This window comes from Thunnus maccoyii, chromosome 8, assembly GCF_910596095.1.
Source record: "Thunnus maccoyii chromosome 8, fThuMac1.1, whole genome shotgun sequence".
In the NCBI taxonomy this organism is placed as follows: Eukaryota; Metazoa; Chordata; class Actinopteri; order Scombriformes; family Scombridae; genus Thunnus; species Thunnus maccoyii.
In genome coordinates this window covers 22,964,139-22,984,245 of record NC_056540.1, presented here as the reverse complement: position 1 = coordinate 22,984,245, position 20,107 = coordinate 22,964,139, and the positions used below count along the sequence as shown (strand labels likewise).

The 20,107-nt window shown below is 38.7% G+C and overlaps 1 protein-coding gene across 6 annotated transcripts in view; it reads left to right on the top strand.

Annotated features, from left to right (window-relative positions):
- Positions 1 to 20,107, top strand: part of enox2 (ecto-NOX disulfide-thiol exchanger 2) — a 188,332-nt gene that overhangs the window by 34,738 nt on the left and 133,487 nt on the right. For all 6 annotated transcript variants that reach the window (XM_042418470.1, XM_042418465.1, XM_042418468.1 and 3 more), the window contains one exon: positions 14,601 to 14,693. In XM_042418470.1, the coding sequence (XP_042274404.1) occupies positions 14,660 to 14,693 (34 nt within the window). In that variant the 5' untranslated portion in view covers positions 14,601 to 14,659. The remainder of the gene's footprint in view (positions 1 to 14,600; positions 14,694 to 20,107) is intronic.

Below are 20,107 nucleotides of genomic sequence, written 5' to 3'. Positions count from 1 at the left end.
TGGGACTATGGCAGCCACAGAGATACTGCAAAGCCACCAGTAAGAACTGTGATTGGCTGCTTGTGTTTTCTCCTGCTAGATTGTGATGCTGGTAGAGATTGTTGAGAATGAAGCAAAGCCATCTGTACTGCAATTTCTCTGTTTATCATGTGTGTTGCTCTCTGTCACAGAGAATTAAAAATGGAAATACAGCAATTGAACAGAATACTCTCATTCAGTAATGAAGCGAGGCAGACCTTCTCAACCTCATGCTGTATCACAAAGTGAATGAAAGTATGTAAACAATAACTATGGGGAATTATGGGGAATTTACTGTAATTAAAGCACGATTCAGCCTTGTCACAGTACATCCGTCAACTGCGGTAGTGATGGAAATGTTGTGAAATGCAACACTGAGCTGTGAATGAAAACCTACACCATAGATATCTATAGTTAACCTGCTTGCACCCATTATGAATCCAGCTTTAAGAGTCAGATTTTATTTATGCTGTTATAGTGTCCTTTTCTCTACGTAAAGAATAATGTCAAGGCAATTTCACACTGTAATTTACTGCATTTAAAATCCTGGGGATATACTATGACAAACCTTGTAAAAAAAAAAAAAAAAAAAAAAAAAAATAGGGAAATGATCAAGTGTATTTTCTCAAGGGTGACTAAAGATTGTGTGCAGAATAAACAGTATTCAAGTGTTTAATTCATGCTGACACTTGCAAAGATTAGAGCACATTATGGACAAAAATAATCGAATCACTTTCTTCTCTCAGTGGTACTGACTGATTGCATACCAGCCATGCTGTTGACAATGAAGGCACCGATTCTTTTAGTTCAGCTTTTTTTTGCACCAGCAAGGCTTCCTAGATCTACTTTTTGTAGTGTCATTAGACTATATTATTTGTATTGCATGTGCACTACACTTTCACTAGTTCTTGTGGGATATAGCCACAGCTAGGGCTTTGGACTGGGAAATCAGCTCTATGCTTGGTTAACCATGGCAGGCAAACTTGAACCACATAGTGCCACACGAAGCCTGGGCCATCCAGTCTGTCACCATGAATATAAAGAGTGGATTTATCCCCTAAGACTCAGGTATGACCAGGAATAATGCACACTTAACACAAGGAACAGAAGTAAGGCTGCATCCTTTAGTCATTTTCCTCATTTTCATACAGTAAAGCCAACAGCTTTTCACTACAGAGCTTGTCTTTTTTTCATGGTTTGTTAAATCCAAATAATGGTTATCAATTTATGTATTTGGCCATAAGCAAGATGTTTATCTTGACAGATGGTTTTCAGTTAACTTCCTTTAATAGTGCAAGCCTTGTGTTAAGTCTTTACTCTGAGAACTTGATGGATAACTCATTATGGGTAGTTATTGTATTATACAGTGGTTTCGAACATTATATTGGTCCATTATTTCACCAATTCCTAAGCATCAAAAAAGACAAGCCATTCACTCAGATTTATTGGTGCATTTGGCATGGGTCACCTCATATGATCAAAATCATTGCTAAAGCAAAAAGAGAAAACAGAACCATTCAGATGATTTCTTTTTTTTTTTCGTTTTTGTTATTTATTGTGTGTGTCGGCATAAGTGTTTGTGCTTGTCTGGCAAGAAATTAAGTTTGTCACAGTGGCCCTAGACAATAGCAGGCAGGAATTGCTGAGCTTAATGTTGCACTCTGGGAACAGTAAAGTCATTTCGCTCCAGCAAACCACTTAATAGCTTTGGCTGATGCAGAGTTTGGAAATCCATCAGTCAATTGTGCCAGAAAGAGATGAGCAGACTGAAGAGTGCCAGTATGCTTAGTATGTGAGGAAACAGGTATCAGGACAATGAAGCTACTCTTGTTATGAGCTCCAGTCATAAGAGAGACATTTAAAGGCCTTTTCAGATGACAGGATACAAGCCAGTAATGGTTTGATCCGACAGACGTTGGGCATCGTGAACAAGAGCATTAGTAATGATAATAGGGTGTTTAATTCTGTGTAGTATGCCATAGTGTAACACAACCAGTGCAGTATCAAGCTGTAACTTCAATATTTCAAAGTATTTTTAGTCTTTTTATATACATACATACATACATACACACACATATATATATATATATACTCAGTGATGGTCATTGTCCAATTGGGGCATTGCATTCTCTGCATAGTTAGTTCTTTCACTGTTTGTTAGCATGTCTGAGTCATACACCACTAAACTGGAAAGAAATTACGTTCACCTTAAGGTCTCCCTAGAGGATAGAGAGCACTGCCTGAAGTGTCTTGTTCTTCACACTGAGAAACAGATCTGAAAATCTGTTCAAGGTTCAGATTCAGACACGGTGCTCCACTATTAGAGTACAGAAAACTGACAAGCAACCTGTTATGGTTGTGTGCACTATTATCCTCTCCAGAAAAACAGCAACAGCAATGGTCATACAGCTCACAATACAGAGACCTATGTTTACATTCACATCTGAGTGTGAATGGCAAGACGGTGTTTCATAACCTCAGACACACGATCAGCAAAGCACTTACAAGAGTAATTTTGGAACACACTGATAAACAGCCTGCTACTTTGTTGTTTAGGTGTGAGGACTCGTTCTCCTGTTAAGGGTAAAACAGGAGCTGTTTTCTGGGTTCCAGACGTAGTAAAATCTTGTTCAAAATCACATTGACATTTGTAAAAAAAAAAAAAAAAAAAAAAAAAACCCCAGCTGCCATAGCCATACTCAACAATATGCTTTGCACTTCATTTCATACCTTGATAAGGATGTTTTTACCTTTCACCATCTAACTACCGCGACTGTTGCAGGGTTGAAAGAGGCGAGCCTGTTGGCGAGATGAGGGGCTGCAGTCAGTTAGGAAAGAGAGGACTGAACAATGTAGAAGTTTAGACAGCAGAGATTACAGCTGAAAAGCGGAAAAATACTTTAGTGTTATTGAATATTATGGATATGAACAAAATGGAGTTAAGATGACAGAATTATCCACGTTGCCGAGCTGGTAAATTCTCATGCGAGCCATAGTTATTTTGTAGGCTCACAAAGTAATTGTTGTTGTGAAATCACAAGGGTTTCAATTTCTAATAGCTAGTGCTGTAGTGGATGCCAATTGGATACACCAGGAATATGCTTCATTTTTTTTTTTTCAGAAAGACAGATGAAAGAAATGCTCAATGAGAGATTGCACCAAGTTACAGAAGCTTGTGGAACAGAGGCTCGGCCAGACGTGATGTTAGGATTTCAGCTCTCTATACTTTGGGCAGCTTTGGTGATGTCATCCTACAAAACACATATGACACAAAATACCAGTTTAAAAAGCTTGAATCCACACACTTCCACAAGTAGTGCATTTGAATGTGCCCAGAAAGGACAATTTTGTGAATAAATCTCAGCTTTGTATATGACTCAATAAATTTAGGCATCACTACATGAGAAAGATTTTGCTGAAACAAGTTTAACCGTATATAATTAAAAAATTCCACCCTCATACATAAGTAGTTCCCTCCATCTTGTCATAATGTGGGCAGGAGGGTAGACAACCTGGCACACTGTCAGTCTTTAAGGATTACTAGTCAGTCTAGCAGCCTTCCAGCCAACCTCAGTGTCAGCACTCCGATCTGACTGGCTAGGATTGCAGACACATTGCCACCAATGAAGTAAATGACCCTTAGGTAGCTTAATCAGCCGTGAAGATGGCGCTGGGCAATATGAAAGAATTCACTGTGTCTGACGATGAATTATTTATACTTTGCATACAAGATACGGCTAGATTTGTTGGAGAGAGAAATTACTATGAGGCTCAAGGATAAAAAGAGCCTTCTACTGCCATGTCAGCAGATTAAACAGCTCATCCAACAATTTAGTGGTATAGTTTAAGGTATTTTGTTATCATTCATACAAAATGACTGTTGTTCACCAGTGATGTTCAATGCCTATTTAAGATGCATGTTATATGAACACGTCTAAAGCATCATTACAGCGATTTCAGATATTCTTTCACAACTGTGTAAATGTAATATCATGCAACCTTCTTTAAAAATCTGCCCAGTTTATCCTGCATCTTGAAAACCTAACTGTCTCTAGGTTTAATTGTGCTGCGCAGTTTCTCCTTACTTCTAAGCAGCTCATACTTCTTATCAGACGCGTCTTGGGTGTTGAGACAAGGTAATTAGCTGTTTGGAGAGGAGCCTGCATTAAGGAGAACAGACTCATCTGCCTTTCAATCAAAGGCTTTGCACTCTGGTCAGGGCCCGGAGAGAAAACAATAGACCAACTGAATGAGGATGCCTCCTCATAACTTGCACTAAGAGAATGGATGGTATTATTTCATTATTATTAGTGACAGACGAATTTGGATTATTTTTAATTGTGCATTGCAGCATAAAATACATAAACTTGAGCACCAATCGACAAAGGACTTGGAATGTTCTTTCATCGCTTTATTTATCTCTTTATTTTTTTTTAATAGAACATGAGGAGATGTGGAACAGCGCACACACAGTCCAAATGCTGGCACAGGCAGAAACAGAATCTGTTATAAGTGAGACAGCTGCACACTCAGCTTTCATTGCATGACAAGTGATTTAGGACACCCAACAATTATACCTTTTTCTAGCTTACTTTAATGTTAACCAGGCAAAGTATGTCAGAGCTAACAGCATGAGAAACATTTCTTTATTTCTTTTTTATTTCTTTTTTTATGTTTTATACAGTGCAGAGCGAATGGAGAAAAAAACCTGATTCTTCTCTATTGACCTTCCTCATGTCAGTGAATCTGTTTTGGTTGCCTACTGTTTCAGTCAGCGTCATCCTCGCTACGGAGAGAGCCAAGTTGTTTGGAGTTTATCAAATGAGTAGATCAAAGGTTTCACGGTTCCCAAATCTTTTAACAACTCAATTTCCCATTGTGTCCAGAAAAGGCTTGTCTGTAATCTATTTGGAATTTTATTCTTTTCAATTGGGCTATAATTTAGTGTTCCCCCGACTTGGTATGAGTTTTAGCGAGACATCCCGGTTAAAGAGGTGTCAGCCTGTAGCAGCAGTATTGGCCTCCCTGTCTCATCCTTTCCCTCTTACATGCCTGCCCTCCTGCCTCACTTCCCTGATGTAAGTACTTGTGACGGAGAGAGCTGAGCCCCATCTACCCTTCACATGCAAGACTGCTTTTTTTAAACCTTTATTTACCAAGGGTTGGTTCACTTAACACCTCTGCTCTTTTCCAGCACCCCCCCACCCCCCACCCCCTAACTATACCACGAGACAGTACATATAAACTAGGAACAGGCCCAGCACAACCATGTATTTTAATGAAGACTATTGTACAATGTAATCAAACATTCAGGGATATTGCTCCTGTTAAAGGCCATATTTTGAAGGATTTTTATAGATTTAAAAGCCTTGACTTTTACAGGATGGAGGCTGAAGTTAATTATAAAGACCTTTAAAACAACACAGCGTTGTTCCAATTTATTGCCATGTCTAATAGTTAGTCATTTACTCTTTAATATTCTCATTAAGTTCCCTCTTTGTCATACTTTTCCAAATTAACATAATAAACTAAGGGCACACACACACTTGAGATTTTTTTTTTGGATTTGTTCTCAGAGGAAAACTAATCCACACAGTAACAATTTAGCCACCTAAAGTGTTGTCTCTGCCTCTTCAGCTGATATTAAATCCTGTTTATTTTTCTTCTTTTGAGTGAAATTCTGTGGGGGTTCTCGTGCTACCAAATGATACCCCGAGCTTGAGCTCACCGTGTCTGTGAGCGAGAAGGAGAAAATGATTTCCCCAACCTCCTCATTGGCCATGAATGCAAAGACAGCACGTGGCTCTGGCTGTTAAACAACACATACTGGCTCCCAGCCCACTCGTAAATTACAGAGCGAAAGCCTCTCCCAAGACTGCCTTTAGTGAAACAGTTCAGTCAGTAAGTTTGTTTCCCATAAACAGCACCACGGCTGTCAGTTAACAGAGTTTTGTGCCTCAGAGACTGACATAGTGTTTACAAATTATGAAAAGCAGCCTGGCTAGGTTCATTAGTTTCTTTATTGCCAGTATTTTGTTGCATGCAGAATAGTTGTCTTGACTCTACATTGCCTGCAGTGGGTCTCTCAGCCAACAGTACTATCTAGACATGAGGATACTTTTACATGCTTATATGAAAAATACTTTATACTTTTGGATTTGCCTTTTATTCTCCAACTGCTTCAGAAGTGCTTTACTTTAGTTGCAATTTCATTTGTACATACTTAGGGGTTTGTTTCCTGTCTTGTGGTGATAGAAAATGGTATTGTGTTGGTCCTCTGGCTATGTCTGTTAACATTGTGGAAAATTGTTTTCCTGCTCAATATCAGAGTGTTCAGCCTCAGCCATGTCTAAAGAAAGATGCACCGTACTTGTAACCAGTTCTTTCTCTTTGATCATTGTTTGTTGGAGAACAGTGGATGCGTCTACTTTGCCCTCTCTTTGCCCTCTGGTGATCTTGCACTTTCGAAAATATTATGGGCCCTATCTTACGCCTGGCGCAAAGCGGCGCCAAGCGCAGCGCAAGTGTCTTTGTTATTTTAAGACCGCTGCAGTTGTCATTTTCCCGTCCAGCGCCCATGTTGCTAAAGTAGCGAAGGCACTTGTGCCCATCAGTGTGCCCATGGGTGTGTTGGTCTAAAAGTAAGGTGCCGTCTGGCACATTGTCGGCATATTGCTATCTTGAGGCAGCAGAGAGTGATCGCGCTATTGACCAACAAAAACCTGGTCTAAAGTCAATGGCGCAGTGTTTCACTGTTATTTTAAGGGCACATTATAAAGACAGTAATGTGCACCTACACAGATGAGTGCACAACATACACTCTGCTTGTTACACACATAGGTGTTACACAAACATGCAAAAGGTAACAAATAAAAGGATTACAATGTGAAAGATTATTATTGTGTATATTAACATATTTTAAAAAATACATCTTAATGCTTAGTCATAATATTTATCAGAATTAACTGATCGCAGTAATGATGGATTAAATTATTTAATTATTTGACCAAATCGTGGCAATACATGTAGGTATTTAAACAACGGATCAGACACAGATCGCCTCTCTGCTGCATCAATACATGATGACATGTGGAACACATGAGGAAATAAATGAGGTGAAAACAATTATTAAACTAATGAAGGAAATATATCTGCACAGCTTCTAACTGCTGCCAGCAGCAGGATCAGCACCTTGGAGAGCTGATCAAGTCCTGATAACTGTGTTAATAATTATTTACATGATTAAAATTAATGATTTAATTTTTGAGCAATATTTAACAAATATTCTTTTACATTTTTGAGCGTACAGTGATCAGGTGTCCATACTTTCAGCAATTAAAACCCTGCTGATTTGACCTGTTACTCCATGACTGAACAAAACGATTTTAAAGAAACCAAAGCTGTAATTAAAAAAAATAAACCTTTTCAAAAACCAAACGAAGATAAATTTGCAACAAATTAATGAACAGGATCTTAAACTGGTGGTCTGTGGCTGACCAGAGGAGGGTCCAGGAGCAGCAGAGGCCAGTGTGCTCGTTATGGATCGTGCGCTTTCACTTTGCGCACAAGCAGATCCGTTTCCTCTGCAGAGAAGCGCTCCTTCTTACTACTTGGCAAATGCGCCTACATAATAGCAATCTGCCAAGGTGCAAGCGCACCTGACTCTTAAAGGGAATGGGAGATGACACTGTGATTGGTCTATTGCATGTTACACCGAAAACACACCCATGATTAATTAGGAGACTAAGGACAACCCTTTTGAACCATGCGCCTGGCGCATCGACCATTTTTCCGCCGTTAAAATAGCGAAAGCGGATTTGGACACACCCTAAATGCAATTGCGCCATGCGCTTCAGACTGTGCGCTTTAGATCGTTAAAATAGGTCCCTGTATCTTCTAAGTAACATTTTTTGTGACATGTGTTATGTTTATTGTTAAATCCGTGGCGTAATATCAACACAGCACAAGTGACTTGTCAGTTGGTAGAAATGCTATATGGATGATTTATAGCACACATATTTCTGTTGCACCATTTTTATTACCTACTGCCGAATGCAGTGAATGTCAGTATTTTTTTAAGTTGTTTATAACATTGTTTATATAAACTGTTTATGGATCAGTTCACTATCTGAATGAAATGATTTGAACATTTATGACAAACAAATTTATGAGCACATCTTCAAGAAATGCACCCAGCAGGCACAGATGACTGCTTTAGTGTTTCTTTGTATTCATTTTAAAAATTTATTTGTTACTGTTTACATGTTGGCTTCACATATTGCAGCACAGTGGTGCTGCCATCTCTCCAACATGTTGTTTCCCTGTGTGTAGGAGAGCTTGACAGACTGTCCTCTTTTCAACATATCAGCAGGGGCTCATTAACAAACAAATACTGTACCACATGATTATATGTTTTCAATGGCGTGGGAAGAGTTGTGGCTATATTTTTAGTGCATACTTTATTATTTCTATTATATGTAGTTAATTATATAAATGAGATTGGTTTTAGAGATTGCTCAGTTTTACACATTGTTAGTTTGGGAAGGATGACAGAAATAACCATGTTATTACAAACGTGACAACACAGCTATATCCAGTGAAGCATTGTCTTTCCCACAACCCAAATGTGACATCTATGTGACATCCAAATGTGTAAAACCATAATACTCACTACGAATTGGGAATTCTTGCTTGCTTATCTGGTAGTAGGAATGTAAAGGTGTAAGTATTTCCACTACTGTGTTTGTAATGTAGAACCAACACATACATTTCTAATATGTAATTCTGATTTTTCATAGATACAGTGTGTGTACCTTGATGGTGTTTGGTACAAATGTCTTTGGTGTTCTTTGTTAAAATTAGTTTATTTCCTTTAAGTGTAAAAAGTACAAACAAATGCTAATTTAAAGCTCTGCCTCCAGGTTTGCAATACAACAAGCATCATAATAGTCTTACAGTTTTACATTTCTGTTTTGGATATGGTTAAAGCAGAAGATGTGGTTTGGTTTTAGTAATGGAAACTATTACTTCATATATGAAGCAATTGGGATTTTCATACCTGCATTCTCAAGCAGTCCTGTTCCCAGTTATGTCAAGAAACAGCACATTAAATCCACTTTTCCACAGAATTACACTATAGGCTACATCCCAGTAAGCAGACACGATTATTTATTTTATCAACACCCCTTTTTTGTGTCTTTTTCCCATTTGTTAAATTATACACATAAATACAATAAAATTACAGTAAATGAATCCTTCAGTATTCTACTTTTATGCATCAGCCCTTTGCTGGAAGCAGCAACATAAGCTATGAGCACAATGTCTTAACTACAAAAGTAATGTGATCATCTTTTAAAAGACGTTTAGTTAGCCCTCAGAGCTAATATGTGCTAACTACTTAGTGGGTGATATCATGATTATATCCAGTGTTTTTGCCAATATCAAAAAAAATCGGAGACTATATCATATTAAGTTGCTTTGAGCTGTAAATTCACTACTTCTAAGCAGAAGGCAGAAGAAAGCGTTATCTCGGAGCCTGACTAGCCCGGGCAAGACCTCTCTTCCACCGGGCAGCTTTCCTGCTCCTGCGTCCGTCTCAGACTCACCCTGGTCGGTGGCTGTCTCCTTGGCCTGCCGCTGGCTGTGCAGTGCTGTCTTCTCCTTTTGTCCATTTTATGGCAGGTGGCAACCAGCATTAAGGTGCATTACCACCACCTGCATCAGCTATGTTAGAATGAATTAATGTTACATAAATACCTATAGCAGCACTGTTTGTCCAGGAGCTTAACAATATGTCAGTACTGACCGGTCAGGAACCGGTGCCAATTTAGTACCTGTTCTCGATATCTATCCCTACCTAGCTATAGTGGATACCCTACAATGCTCACACCAGCTTACGCTGTTGTTTGGCATTGATGGTAGAGGCCACGAATGAATAAGACTGATGTTCATAAGGAACAAAATAAGAATTTTAATTTTATATTTTTTAGTGGTACACATGTAGTTAAATGTCTACCTCGTCACTTGACATCTTGAAGGTTTGGGTAATGCATTGTTGGTAAAAAATGATTGACGTTTTTCAAAATGAAGCATGTACTTAAGCCAGAATTGCAGAGACGGATTATCTTCTGCAAAATATCACAATTTACTTCTAATACCAGCTAAAATATAAAAAAAACCAAAAACACACACACACCCGTAGATACACATGTGAAGCCCATAGTTTGTGTAGTTGTAGTAGTCAGGCTTTTTACCCTACTTGATGTGGTGGACATGTTTTTATGATTTCCAGACAAATGTAAAAACCTGTAAGCCCTCTTTAGCTGGCCCTGAGTGTGAGATGAGGTACTTCATCACAGAGATAAGCATGCAGGCTGAGGGACAGCTACAGGAAAGAAAAGGTACAAGAGAGCTGCTTGTGAAGTACCGATCAGTTCTTGTGAAGTTGGTATGATTAATCCAACGCTGTGAATTGTTGCAGAGGGCGATTTGGTTTGTGCCTTCCCTAGCTGCTGTTTCCCTGCTGTGGAGACAAAAGATGAATGGACCTATTGGGGCTATTATGGGGTATCTCCCGTCTCCATCACTATAGGGGCCAATTGACTCCGATAATCCTCGCTTCACTGAGGGGACTCTCTAATCCAGGCTAGACACAGGTGTCTGGCCTCATGCATTCATCAAGATGACTAATGCACTCAACTGTGTGTGCAAATGCATATGAAAATACATATGTACACAAGGCTAAACACATGGAACATTGTCTGAATGATAAATATCTGTAGGAGGGGATGCACAAGAAACCTCACATCTAATGGCATTTTGAAGCAGTAAAACTGATGTTGTTTCCACTGACTGTATATAAATATGGTCGTCATGACAACTCACCAAAAGTCAAGCCAAAACATTTCGATCGCCCCCTGGTGGCTGGCTGCATTATAGGCCATAAGTCCTGCCCCCTCCATGTTAGCGGATAGAACATGAGCCAAACTAAAAAAAAATCAAAGTACACGTCAAATAAATTCTTCCCAAAGATGGTTTCTATCATTTTAGGTAGTTCTTATCATGCTGATGTATGTCCAAGTGCGCATTTTCTGATAAGTTTGTTTTTAATTAGTTATTTGACTATATAAAAAGGGGGTGTGACATCATGACTGACAGTTGTAACAGCCACTCTCAAACCTTTGTCAGGCAGCCGTATGGCTTAGGGGGCGTGTCTTGCAGGGCGTCATCCCGCCCCTGACTCTACTGTGTAGACTCTGGCTCCAAATGATGTCACACATGCAAGATGGCAGCTCCCAGAAAGGAGATATTTTGGCTTCACTTTTGCACAGCAGTAGAAAGTTGAGACACAATGTCTATCTTTATATACAGTCAATGGTTGTTTCCTTTTTGCTCTATTGACCTGAACAGTCATCAATAGTGCAGCCAATACCCCTGAGATATTTTTGACTACTAAGAAATTAAACAAACCAAACAATCATCATTTAAATCATTTTCTGCAGTTTGTGCTGCACTAGCTGAATGCCTGCACCTTCCTCCTCATTTTGACAAACAATTCCTCTACAAAGAAAATCTGTCTTTTCATTTTTAATACTGTTAGTGGTCTTAGCAAGTGTGTCTGCATAAGACTTTGTGTAGAACATTCTCTCCTCAGCTTTTGTCCTCACTGTGAAGCTCATATATTGCATGCTGGATCTGAATCACAAATTCAGAGACTAATTTCAAAGGCCAGTGAGAAAACGTCTCCCCTCCCAGACTTCTGCTTCGTTCATAATCATTAGTGGACACATTTCCCCAAGTTAGCAACTATTGCTTTTTCCTAACTATAGAGAAGTGTTTTAGAGCTAAGTGGGTAGAAATGAAAAATGTTGGTAATAACAACTATGATGGGGAAAATGGGTGCCTTAAGATATTTTCCCAAATTAAAATAACTGTCATTATTCTTCTGAAGTTTAAGCTAATGCCATTTTGATGGTGAATAAGTGGCCTATTTTTCTGTCCTCACAGTGGGTGTATGTGCATTTTCTCATTGGCCTTGATTTGATTTTGTGGTTGCTATTACTGTTGCAAATGGTCTGCTCACGATTTCAGCAGTTTCACTGCCTCATAGTGTAACACCTCCAATAGTTTCAAATCAACAACAACTATACAACAAGGCTAACAGCACTACTGTACTGTAATGTGTAAAGACAATAGAATAACAATGGGTCTGATTATTTTTGCATTTGTTTGGCTACCAAACATCATCTGATCATCTGGGTCTTTCCTTGCCTGCTAAACTTTTTAAGAAGACAGATTTAGGGTGTATGATTTTGTACAAAATTATGATTTGTGGTTTTGTTTGTTACCTGCACTCCATTTGTTTGATTAGTAACATTTTATTGCAAATCATGGGTCAGCGCACCCTCAGTTGTGTTGGATTTCAACAACACTGCCCTAAGAAGCCATAATGTAAAAAAACAAGAGCTGCAGACAATTATGTGTTGAATTAAGTTTTTAGTTATGGTAGTGGTAATGTTTTTCTTTTTAAATAATCCTCTCATCTTTTTGATAATATTCATGCTTAAAGGCAGCCTATATCTGAACACAAGCCAGTGTTGTAATCTTATTTCTGTTTTCCCCATTTCCCAAGCAGTCTTTTATTACAGACTACATTGTTTTGTATATTGAAACCATGTACAAAAAAGGAAACAATTGCACATTCACTTATTATGTCCCCTCTCTATATTGTGTGTTCCCAGGGTTTATCTAATGTTATCAGATTCTCTGTACTGCGTCATAGGAGGTCAGCAGTGTTTTCTAAGGACTAATTAATTATTTTTATTATACTACAAACAAATACAAGTGGAAAAAAAAGGATACTGTTATAATCTACAGTGTGTACTGACGGACTGAACTTAGTGTTGCTCTTGCTCAGGGGGCTGAGAAGGTGGTTGTCTTTGAAGTTTTGATGAACTTCAAATATGTTGCAGAGGCATCCAGACTATAAAAACTTTATAATTTTTGTCTTATGCTCACAGAGGTCCAAATTGTTTAGTCAGTCACTGTGATAAGAATGTTATCACTGCTCGACATGTAAGGTTGAGAATAATATAACTGATGCGCCATTAAATCCTGTTGAAGTTGTGACACAAGGTGTAGTGGTTGATGAGTTATATGATTACCTTTATCAGTTAATCTTTTTAGAGCCAGACTGATATATCGGTTGACTTTATTGGCTAACATTGGCCTGTCACAGATATATCGGTAATATATTGGTATCGGCATATATGTTGTCCAATATGTGCATATATATATATATATATATATATATATATATATATATATATATATATATATATATATATATATATATATATATATATGATCATTATTATTATTATTAGAAGAAGAATATCGGCCAATATATCAATATCAGAATTTTTTTCATCGGCCCCAAAAATCCAGTATCAGTCAGGTTCTATTGTAGATAAATTGTTTAATATAGTATAAAATTACAGAAAATGGTAAAAAGGAGTTCCCATTGCCATTTTCCAGAGCCCAAGGTGACGTCTTCAAATAGCTGTTTTTACATTTTTACATTACGTTTTTTTCATTTAGCAGACCCTTTTATCCAAAGTGACATACATTTTTATGACTAAAAACTCAGATATATTAAATTTGCAATTATGTAAAACAGGGAAAAACAGCAAATCCTCTCACTGAAGAAGCTGAAACCAAAGAATCTCTAGCATATTTCCCCGATAAATGGCGTAAACAAATATAAATATTATTGTTGATTAATTTTCTTTTCATTGACGAATCAGTTTGACTAGTAATTGTTGCCTGTCATTAATCTTTGACCTTTAGCATTTATCAGTATGGACCACAATCAGTACAGTGAATTCCAAGTCAAAATGTCAAAAGTACTGATATTAAAGAAGCTCACTTAAAAAGTCTCACAAATCAAATCCCAAAGTCCAGAAGACTTCAGAATAAATGTGTGTCTATTCTTTCAGTAGGAATTCAGGGCTGCTGTCAGCAGAGTGGAGCGAGGTTTGGGCATCACTGTGACCTTCTCAGTGGCCTGAGAGTGTGTTGGCATGGCATGACTGATGCAGATTATCATAGCTGGAGAAAGCCAATTACTCTGGTCATCACGGCACCCTCAGGGCCCCTCTCTGTGGAATGAAATGCATTACAGAATTCTCTGTGCATCCTTCTGGCAGCGTTTTGTATTTCCTCTATGCTGATCCCCCAGTTTGAGGGCTAATAGTGCAGTCAATGGGAGCCTCCCGCGCCTCAGAGCCCTCTTTGACTCGGATGAGCTTCTGCTCCACAAAGCAGGGAGGTCGTACCTCTTGGAGAAGCGGATGAATTACATTCTCCTCTGTTTGTCTTCTCTGTCTATTCAAGACAAAGCTCTTTTTACTTTTGCTCTTCTTAAACACTCCCCTCAGTCAGTGTCCTTGAATAAGACTACAGAATGAATAAGTCAGGTTGCAGAGTTGTGGTGTAAGAAACTATTCTGTGGCATTTTTATGAATAGAACAAACTGAAACTGATCACATCTTTGTTATCCTTGGTTTTGTTTTCCAAAACAGATTTGTTATAAGACCAGAGAAGCTGGGATCACACACGACGCCGACGCTGCCTTCCTAGAATGTACAAAGACTACAGATCAAGCCGAGTCACAGGTAAGAAGCCTGGGCGTGCGTCTGTTTGTGAAAGTGTGCACTGTATATGTAAGTGTTTCCAATGACTTTTGCTCCAGTGCAGCAGAAGCAGCCATTCTAACGAAAGCTGCATTACTGAGATGTCAAATCATAAAAAAGATTTGCTGGTCAGATCTTTGCATCATACCCCAATAACAGTCAGTGTCACACTAAAGGGCTTTTTTCTATATATCTCTCAACAGCTTCTTCTTACTTGCTTTATCCTCTGAATCCTCAATACTCTTTCCTGGATTTGAATGATTCTCCTTAACTCATCTTTATTTTGTCCATGTTCACTTTCATTTCTTTTTGTGCAGACATCAAATTCTGCTGCATCCTCTCAGTTAATAGAGTCAAGGCTTCTGATTCAAACATCTTATTCAAGCTTATACCAATGATTCAAACACGACTCAGACATGGAAAGCGGTGACACACACACATACGCTCTGTCACACAAATCACAAAATAAAAAATAAAATTTGAAGGATGCTTTTGTTGAAATAGATGTAGTACAGTAGGGTTGTGTATGTGCATGTTTAGCTCCCTGTGGAAATAAGCCTTAGCAGCGTTAATGTCAGGGATTAGTTGTTGAGTTATCAGATCCGGATAAGTTGTTCTTTCGCATGAAGGCAAACACCTGTTAAATAGAAACAGAGATTACATTGTTGATGTGTGTATAATTGCTTACAAGGTTATAAAGAGATCAGTGGCAATGCTTGCGTGCCACTGCCGCTTGAACATTCGTCAGTTATTATATATACTCTACACAGTGTCCGAAATTAACTTTTTGACTCACCTGTCAAGGGGACTGGTAGATGAAAAAATTCCACCATACAAGCATATTTTTTACCAGCCAAAATAATAAATTGCCTTTAGTGTATACATTAATTTCAGTACATAATGTACTTCACTGTATCGACTTAATATCAAAAAGTAAGCAGGAGTGTAAACATGCACAGAGTAAAAATTAATCAAATAATTTGCCTCAGACTTCCTATGCTCCTACAGTTTCGCGGCACTGTTTAGACGTGTGTAAAAAACAAATATGGTGCACTTGTCTACACTGTATAGGAACAAACATGAGTAATTTCCTCCCAGCCATCATGCCACATATTTTACTACATGTGTGAGAGGTCAATTGATATTCACAAGATTGTTTATGTTTATTATTTTGGGTATAGCCTTCTGTTAACTGTTTTGTATTGGTTATTAGGGACCCAACAATTTATTTTTGACTATAATGCAATTAAATTCACTTCACAGGTTAATATGAAATTCATTTCTGGGCAGGTAATGTTTATATTCCAAGATGCACTGATCTAAAATGTTTTCCGGGATCCAGTGTTCTTAATGCAGTATTGATGTTAATGGATGCGTTGTACAGCTTCCGCCATCACTTTGTTTCTTTGAATAAGGTGACAGAGTTTTGAAGCAGAAGTAGTAGAAGAACCACTTCCTTCGTTGTTGTTCTTGTACGTTGCAGTAGTTAGCACAAAGCTAGTGGGTTTTAGCAGCACAGAAAATATGTTGGTGGACTGTAAGCAACATAAACTGCCACGCTGCGGTTAGCCTTCATGTAGTTTTAAATTTGCATAAGATTAGATAAAATATAACATTATTCATGATCAACATCGTGCCCAATGACAGAAGTCCTGTGGCTCGTTCTAGCCATTACATTTACAGAAGTTCAAAATTTTTCTAAGTGCATATTCTGGACAGAGATCGGCTCAATCACTACTACTGGATGTCTTGGAGAAAAGGCACCTAGCTGGACACTGTAAGTCCTACTGTTTTAACTTGTTCAGTGGGAGACATGTTCAACTTTGAGATTTAGTTTACATAAACCAGTTTGTCCCATTGCAGACGTATTTTAAGCTCAGCAATAGCGAGTTTATTTTTGAGTCGTTCAGCTCTACCAGCTGGATGCAGATTATGAATATAGGAACTAGAGGGTGGATACCTGGCCCGAGCCCGACGCGACCCAACGGGACCCATCGGGACCCGATAGAAATATGCGGCCTGAGCCGTATCCTTATACGAACTAAGCCACTCACATGACCATGCATTCATTCTTTGAGTGTATTCAGCTCCCTTCTGCTATACTGCAGGACTGTGTAAGGTACTTTCCATCTCTGACAGGTTATATGCTTGGTTTGAATAACATCCACAGTACTATGTCTTTATTATATTTCCAGATATCCTGCCACTCTGCTTTAGAATTTTGCTTTTGTTGCTGCCTCTGCATTTAAGTAACACTGTATAATAGTCCTCAATAAATAGACAATTAGGTGTTACATAACTGTGTTCAGAGAAACTGCAATACAGAGGCTATTCAATATGCATTTCATTAGGTATGTCGTCACTGTGTATCTGTGAACTGTTATTGTATTTTCAAAAACAATGGGATCCTACAGTACATTGTCCGAGAGTAGAAACTGAACAGAGTAAGAAACTGACAGATTGCTTAAGAGAGAGGAAAGAGAGGGGGAATGAAAAGCACCTTTCTTGCTGGGCTTTGGCCGATGAGTGTGTCCTTTCCCATTACTCTCACACAGCGCAATATGCAGGTCAGTCAGGTGATAATGAATGCTCTGTCTGATACTTGGCCTTTCTCCCTCCCTCCTGTTCGTCTGGTCTGCTCTCTCTGTTGTATCCTCTCTCGTTCTTCACCGTGGAAATACTGCAGACTTTTCTACAGTATCTAGTATATTTGCCTTTTAGAGGGTTTAATTATCTAGCAATTTCTTCTCCCTATATTCAGGAGCGCCGGGCAGTTTAAAGGTGTCTCAGGTCAGATTGTGAGACAATGAAGATGTCAAGTTTTTCCGTCTCTTTCTTTATTAATTAAACACTGACCTAAGACCAGTCTATTAACTAGAAGCTAATTTTGTCTGGTTTGCAGGAACAAAAAGAAAGGACACCTTTGTTGATAGATCATTTGCTTTAGTATCCACAGTACGCACAGGATTGGCTGAACTAATCAAATTCTGTGCACACCAACCCCCACTGCACAACCGTCTGCAATAGGAGGGGGTGTAATCCTGCATTCAGCCAACGTTGCACAAAGATACGTGAGACTAGGTCCAAGGTTTCATATGGTGAAATTTCTAGTAAATCATAAAATATGAATGAAATCAATTATGACTGAAAAAAATCTGTTGTTTTGTTAGCTGTGTTGCAGTTTTCTTTAAATCGAGTGGTCACCAATCATAACCGCTGATTAACTGTCCTATAAGCTTAACATTTAGAGTTAATACGTTTCTTTTCATTGATGCTGCCAAAATGAAAATAAATGTCGTGGAAGATGCATATTACATACCACAGGCAACAATTACAACAATATCTCTAAAGGGTCGGATGTTACTGACGTTTGTTGCAAAGATTCCTCCGATGTTAGGAATAAAACATTTTGCAGTGTGTAGCATCAAATAGTTGATGACAGTCCATCAGTGTTTGTTACCAGCTTCTGTCATATTAAGAGATTTACAGTGGCAGCACATTCAAAAAGTGATTTAATAAAATATGATTTGAAATGCTGCTTGGCTGAAGAGAAGAAGAGAATCAGAGATTTTACTCATAAAAACATTAGGCTTAAACAACATGATGCAACTGTGGTTGGCAGCAAGGTATACAGTATGCGGTCTCCATTATTTGGGGATTTGTGCGTGATTATTGTGTTACAATGTTGTGAAACATGCATTCCTGTGTCAATAGTTTGATGAGGACAAAAAAGTCTCTGCATTCTTAAAGACAAAAGAAAATTCCACAGTGACTGTTTTGGCATCTTTCTTTGACCCACATTACAGTAACTGTTTGGTATTCATTTTGACTACATATTTCACTATGACAGTCATCAGGAGAGAGATGACCAATACTATGACTAATACTTGGGATCACTTAGAAAAGGAAACTTGAGAAAAACATTAAGCAAGCCCCCTTGAACTTAAGATTTATAATTGTTTTTGTATCTGCAGGTCAGCACATAATTTAGATAAATGGATAGATATGCAGATAAATAAGTGGTATGTTCTCATGAAACACTCAAAAAAGATTCTTCAAACCCAGAGGGTATCAAATTTCTACCTTCAGCTCTCCAAAGTCTCTTTATCCCACATTCTTTATCATGTGTTTTTTTAACCTCTTAGTCAGAGATAGAGGTCTGGCAGGCAACATTATGTTAATGTTGACCAGGGACCACGTTTGATGCCTGTGTAAGGCTGATGGTATGTTTGGTGCCAGGAATCACAACCAGTTTACTGTACAACACAGCCAAAATGCACCACAGTGCCCACTTGCTCTCATTAAATTGCCTTTGCTTGTATCAGAGGACTTGTAGCATTTTAATGCAGCGTTGTAATGTTGCAAAATGTTGTAACAAAAAGGATTTGTCATCACCTCTTCCTGTGGCTATATTGGTGGCAGTGCACAAGTGGTTTTTGAGTCAAGTGATCCTCTGGCTGTGAATGATGGTGAGGTAGCAAGTGCTGTTGGCAACATTTCAACACTGCAAAGGGGTTAACAGTTGTTTTGCACTCTGTTTGAGACCCATTTCCATCAATATTCATGCTAGGGAAAAATTCTCTCGAGGTAGGCCTGGCCTCCTTTTGGATTTAGTCTAATCCAGTTTCCACAACAGATGCTGTTGTCACAAAGGCACCTACAGTAACTCCCTCCTCTCACATCACAAAAACTATGGCAAACATGGTTCTGTAACTCAAAACACTACAGCTGCAGTTACCTTTTTATGGTGCTTTGTCACTCCTCCACAACTCATTAAATTCACCCAAGGAATACACCAGTACGTGAACTGGGACACTGTGAAGCTCTGTTAATGAGGTGTGACTTAAGAGTCACCTCAACCTTTCCTGTCCAGATGATCATCTGCTAACCATCAGTCAGGGGACAGGGATGTGAGGTAAGGAGGGAGGAGGAGAGGAAAGGATCGGTAATTAGAAAGGAAAAGGATTAAGGAAGATGGAGGTCAAAGATAACTAGCAAGACCTCAAAAGACAGAGATGTCGCCCATCCTCGGGACAGATTTCAGTACTGGCTGTCTTCCTCCATAGAGGGCAGTGAAGTTAATGACATTTTTCACTCGTGCCTGTGCTACAAACACACCATTCATTGATCTCAAAATGGACGACACCAAATACCACTGCAGTCACTTTAAACTGATAGGCTTTCCGCTGAGCAGAACCTTTTTAAATATCATCCTCTTTCCCTCTCTGAAGGCCTCGTGAAGCAGCTACCTGAACCTTGTTGTTTGACTGGAAAGGGCATATTGATACAGCATGGTGCACTCTTACCAAGTCAAAACAAGACTGTGTGGTTTGGCAAATTACTTGATAAAGGCAAACACTGCCAACATCTCATGGGACAAATAGTCATGAATGTCG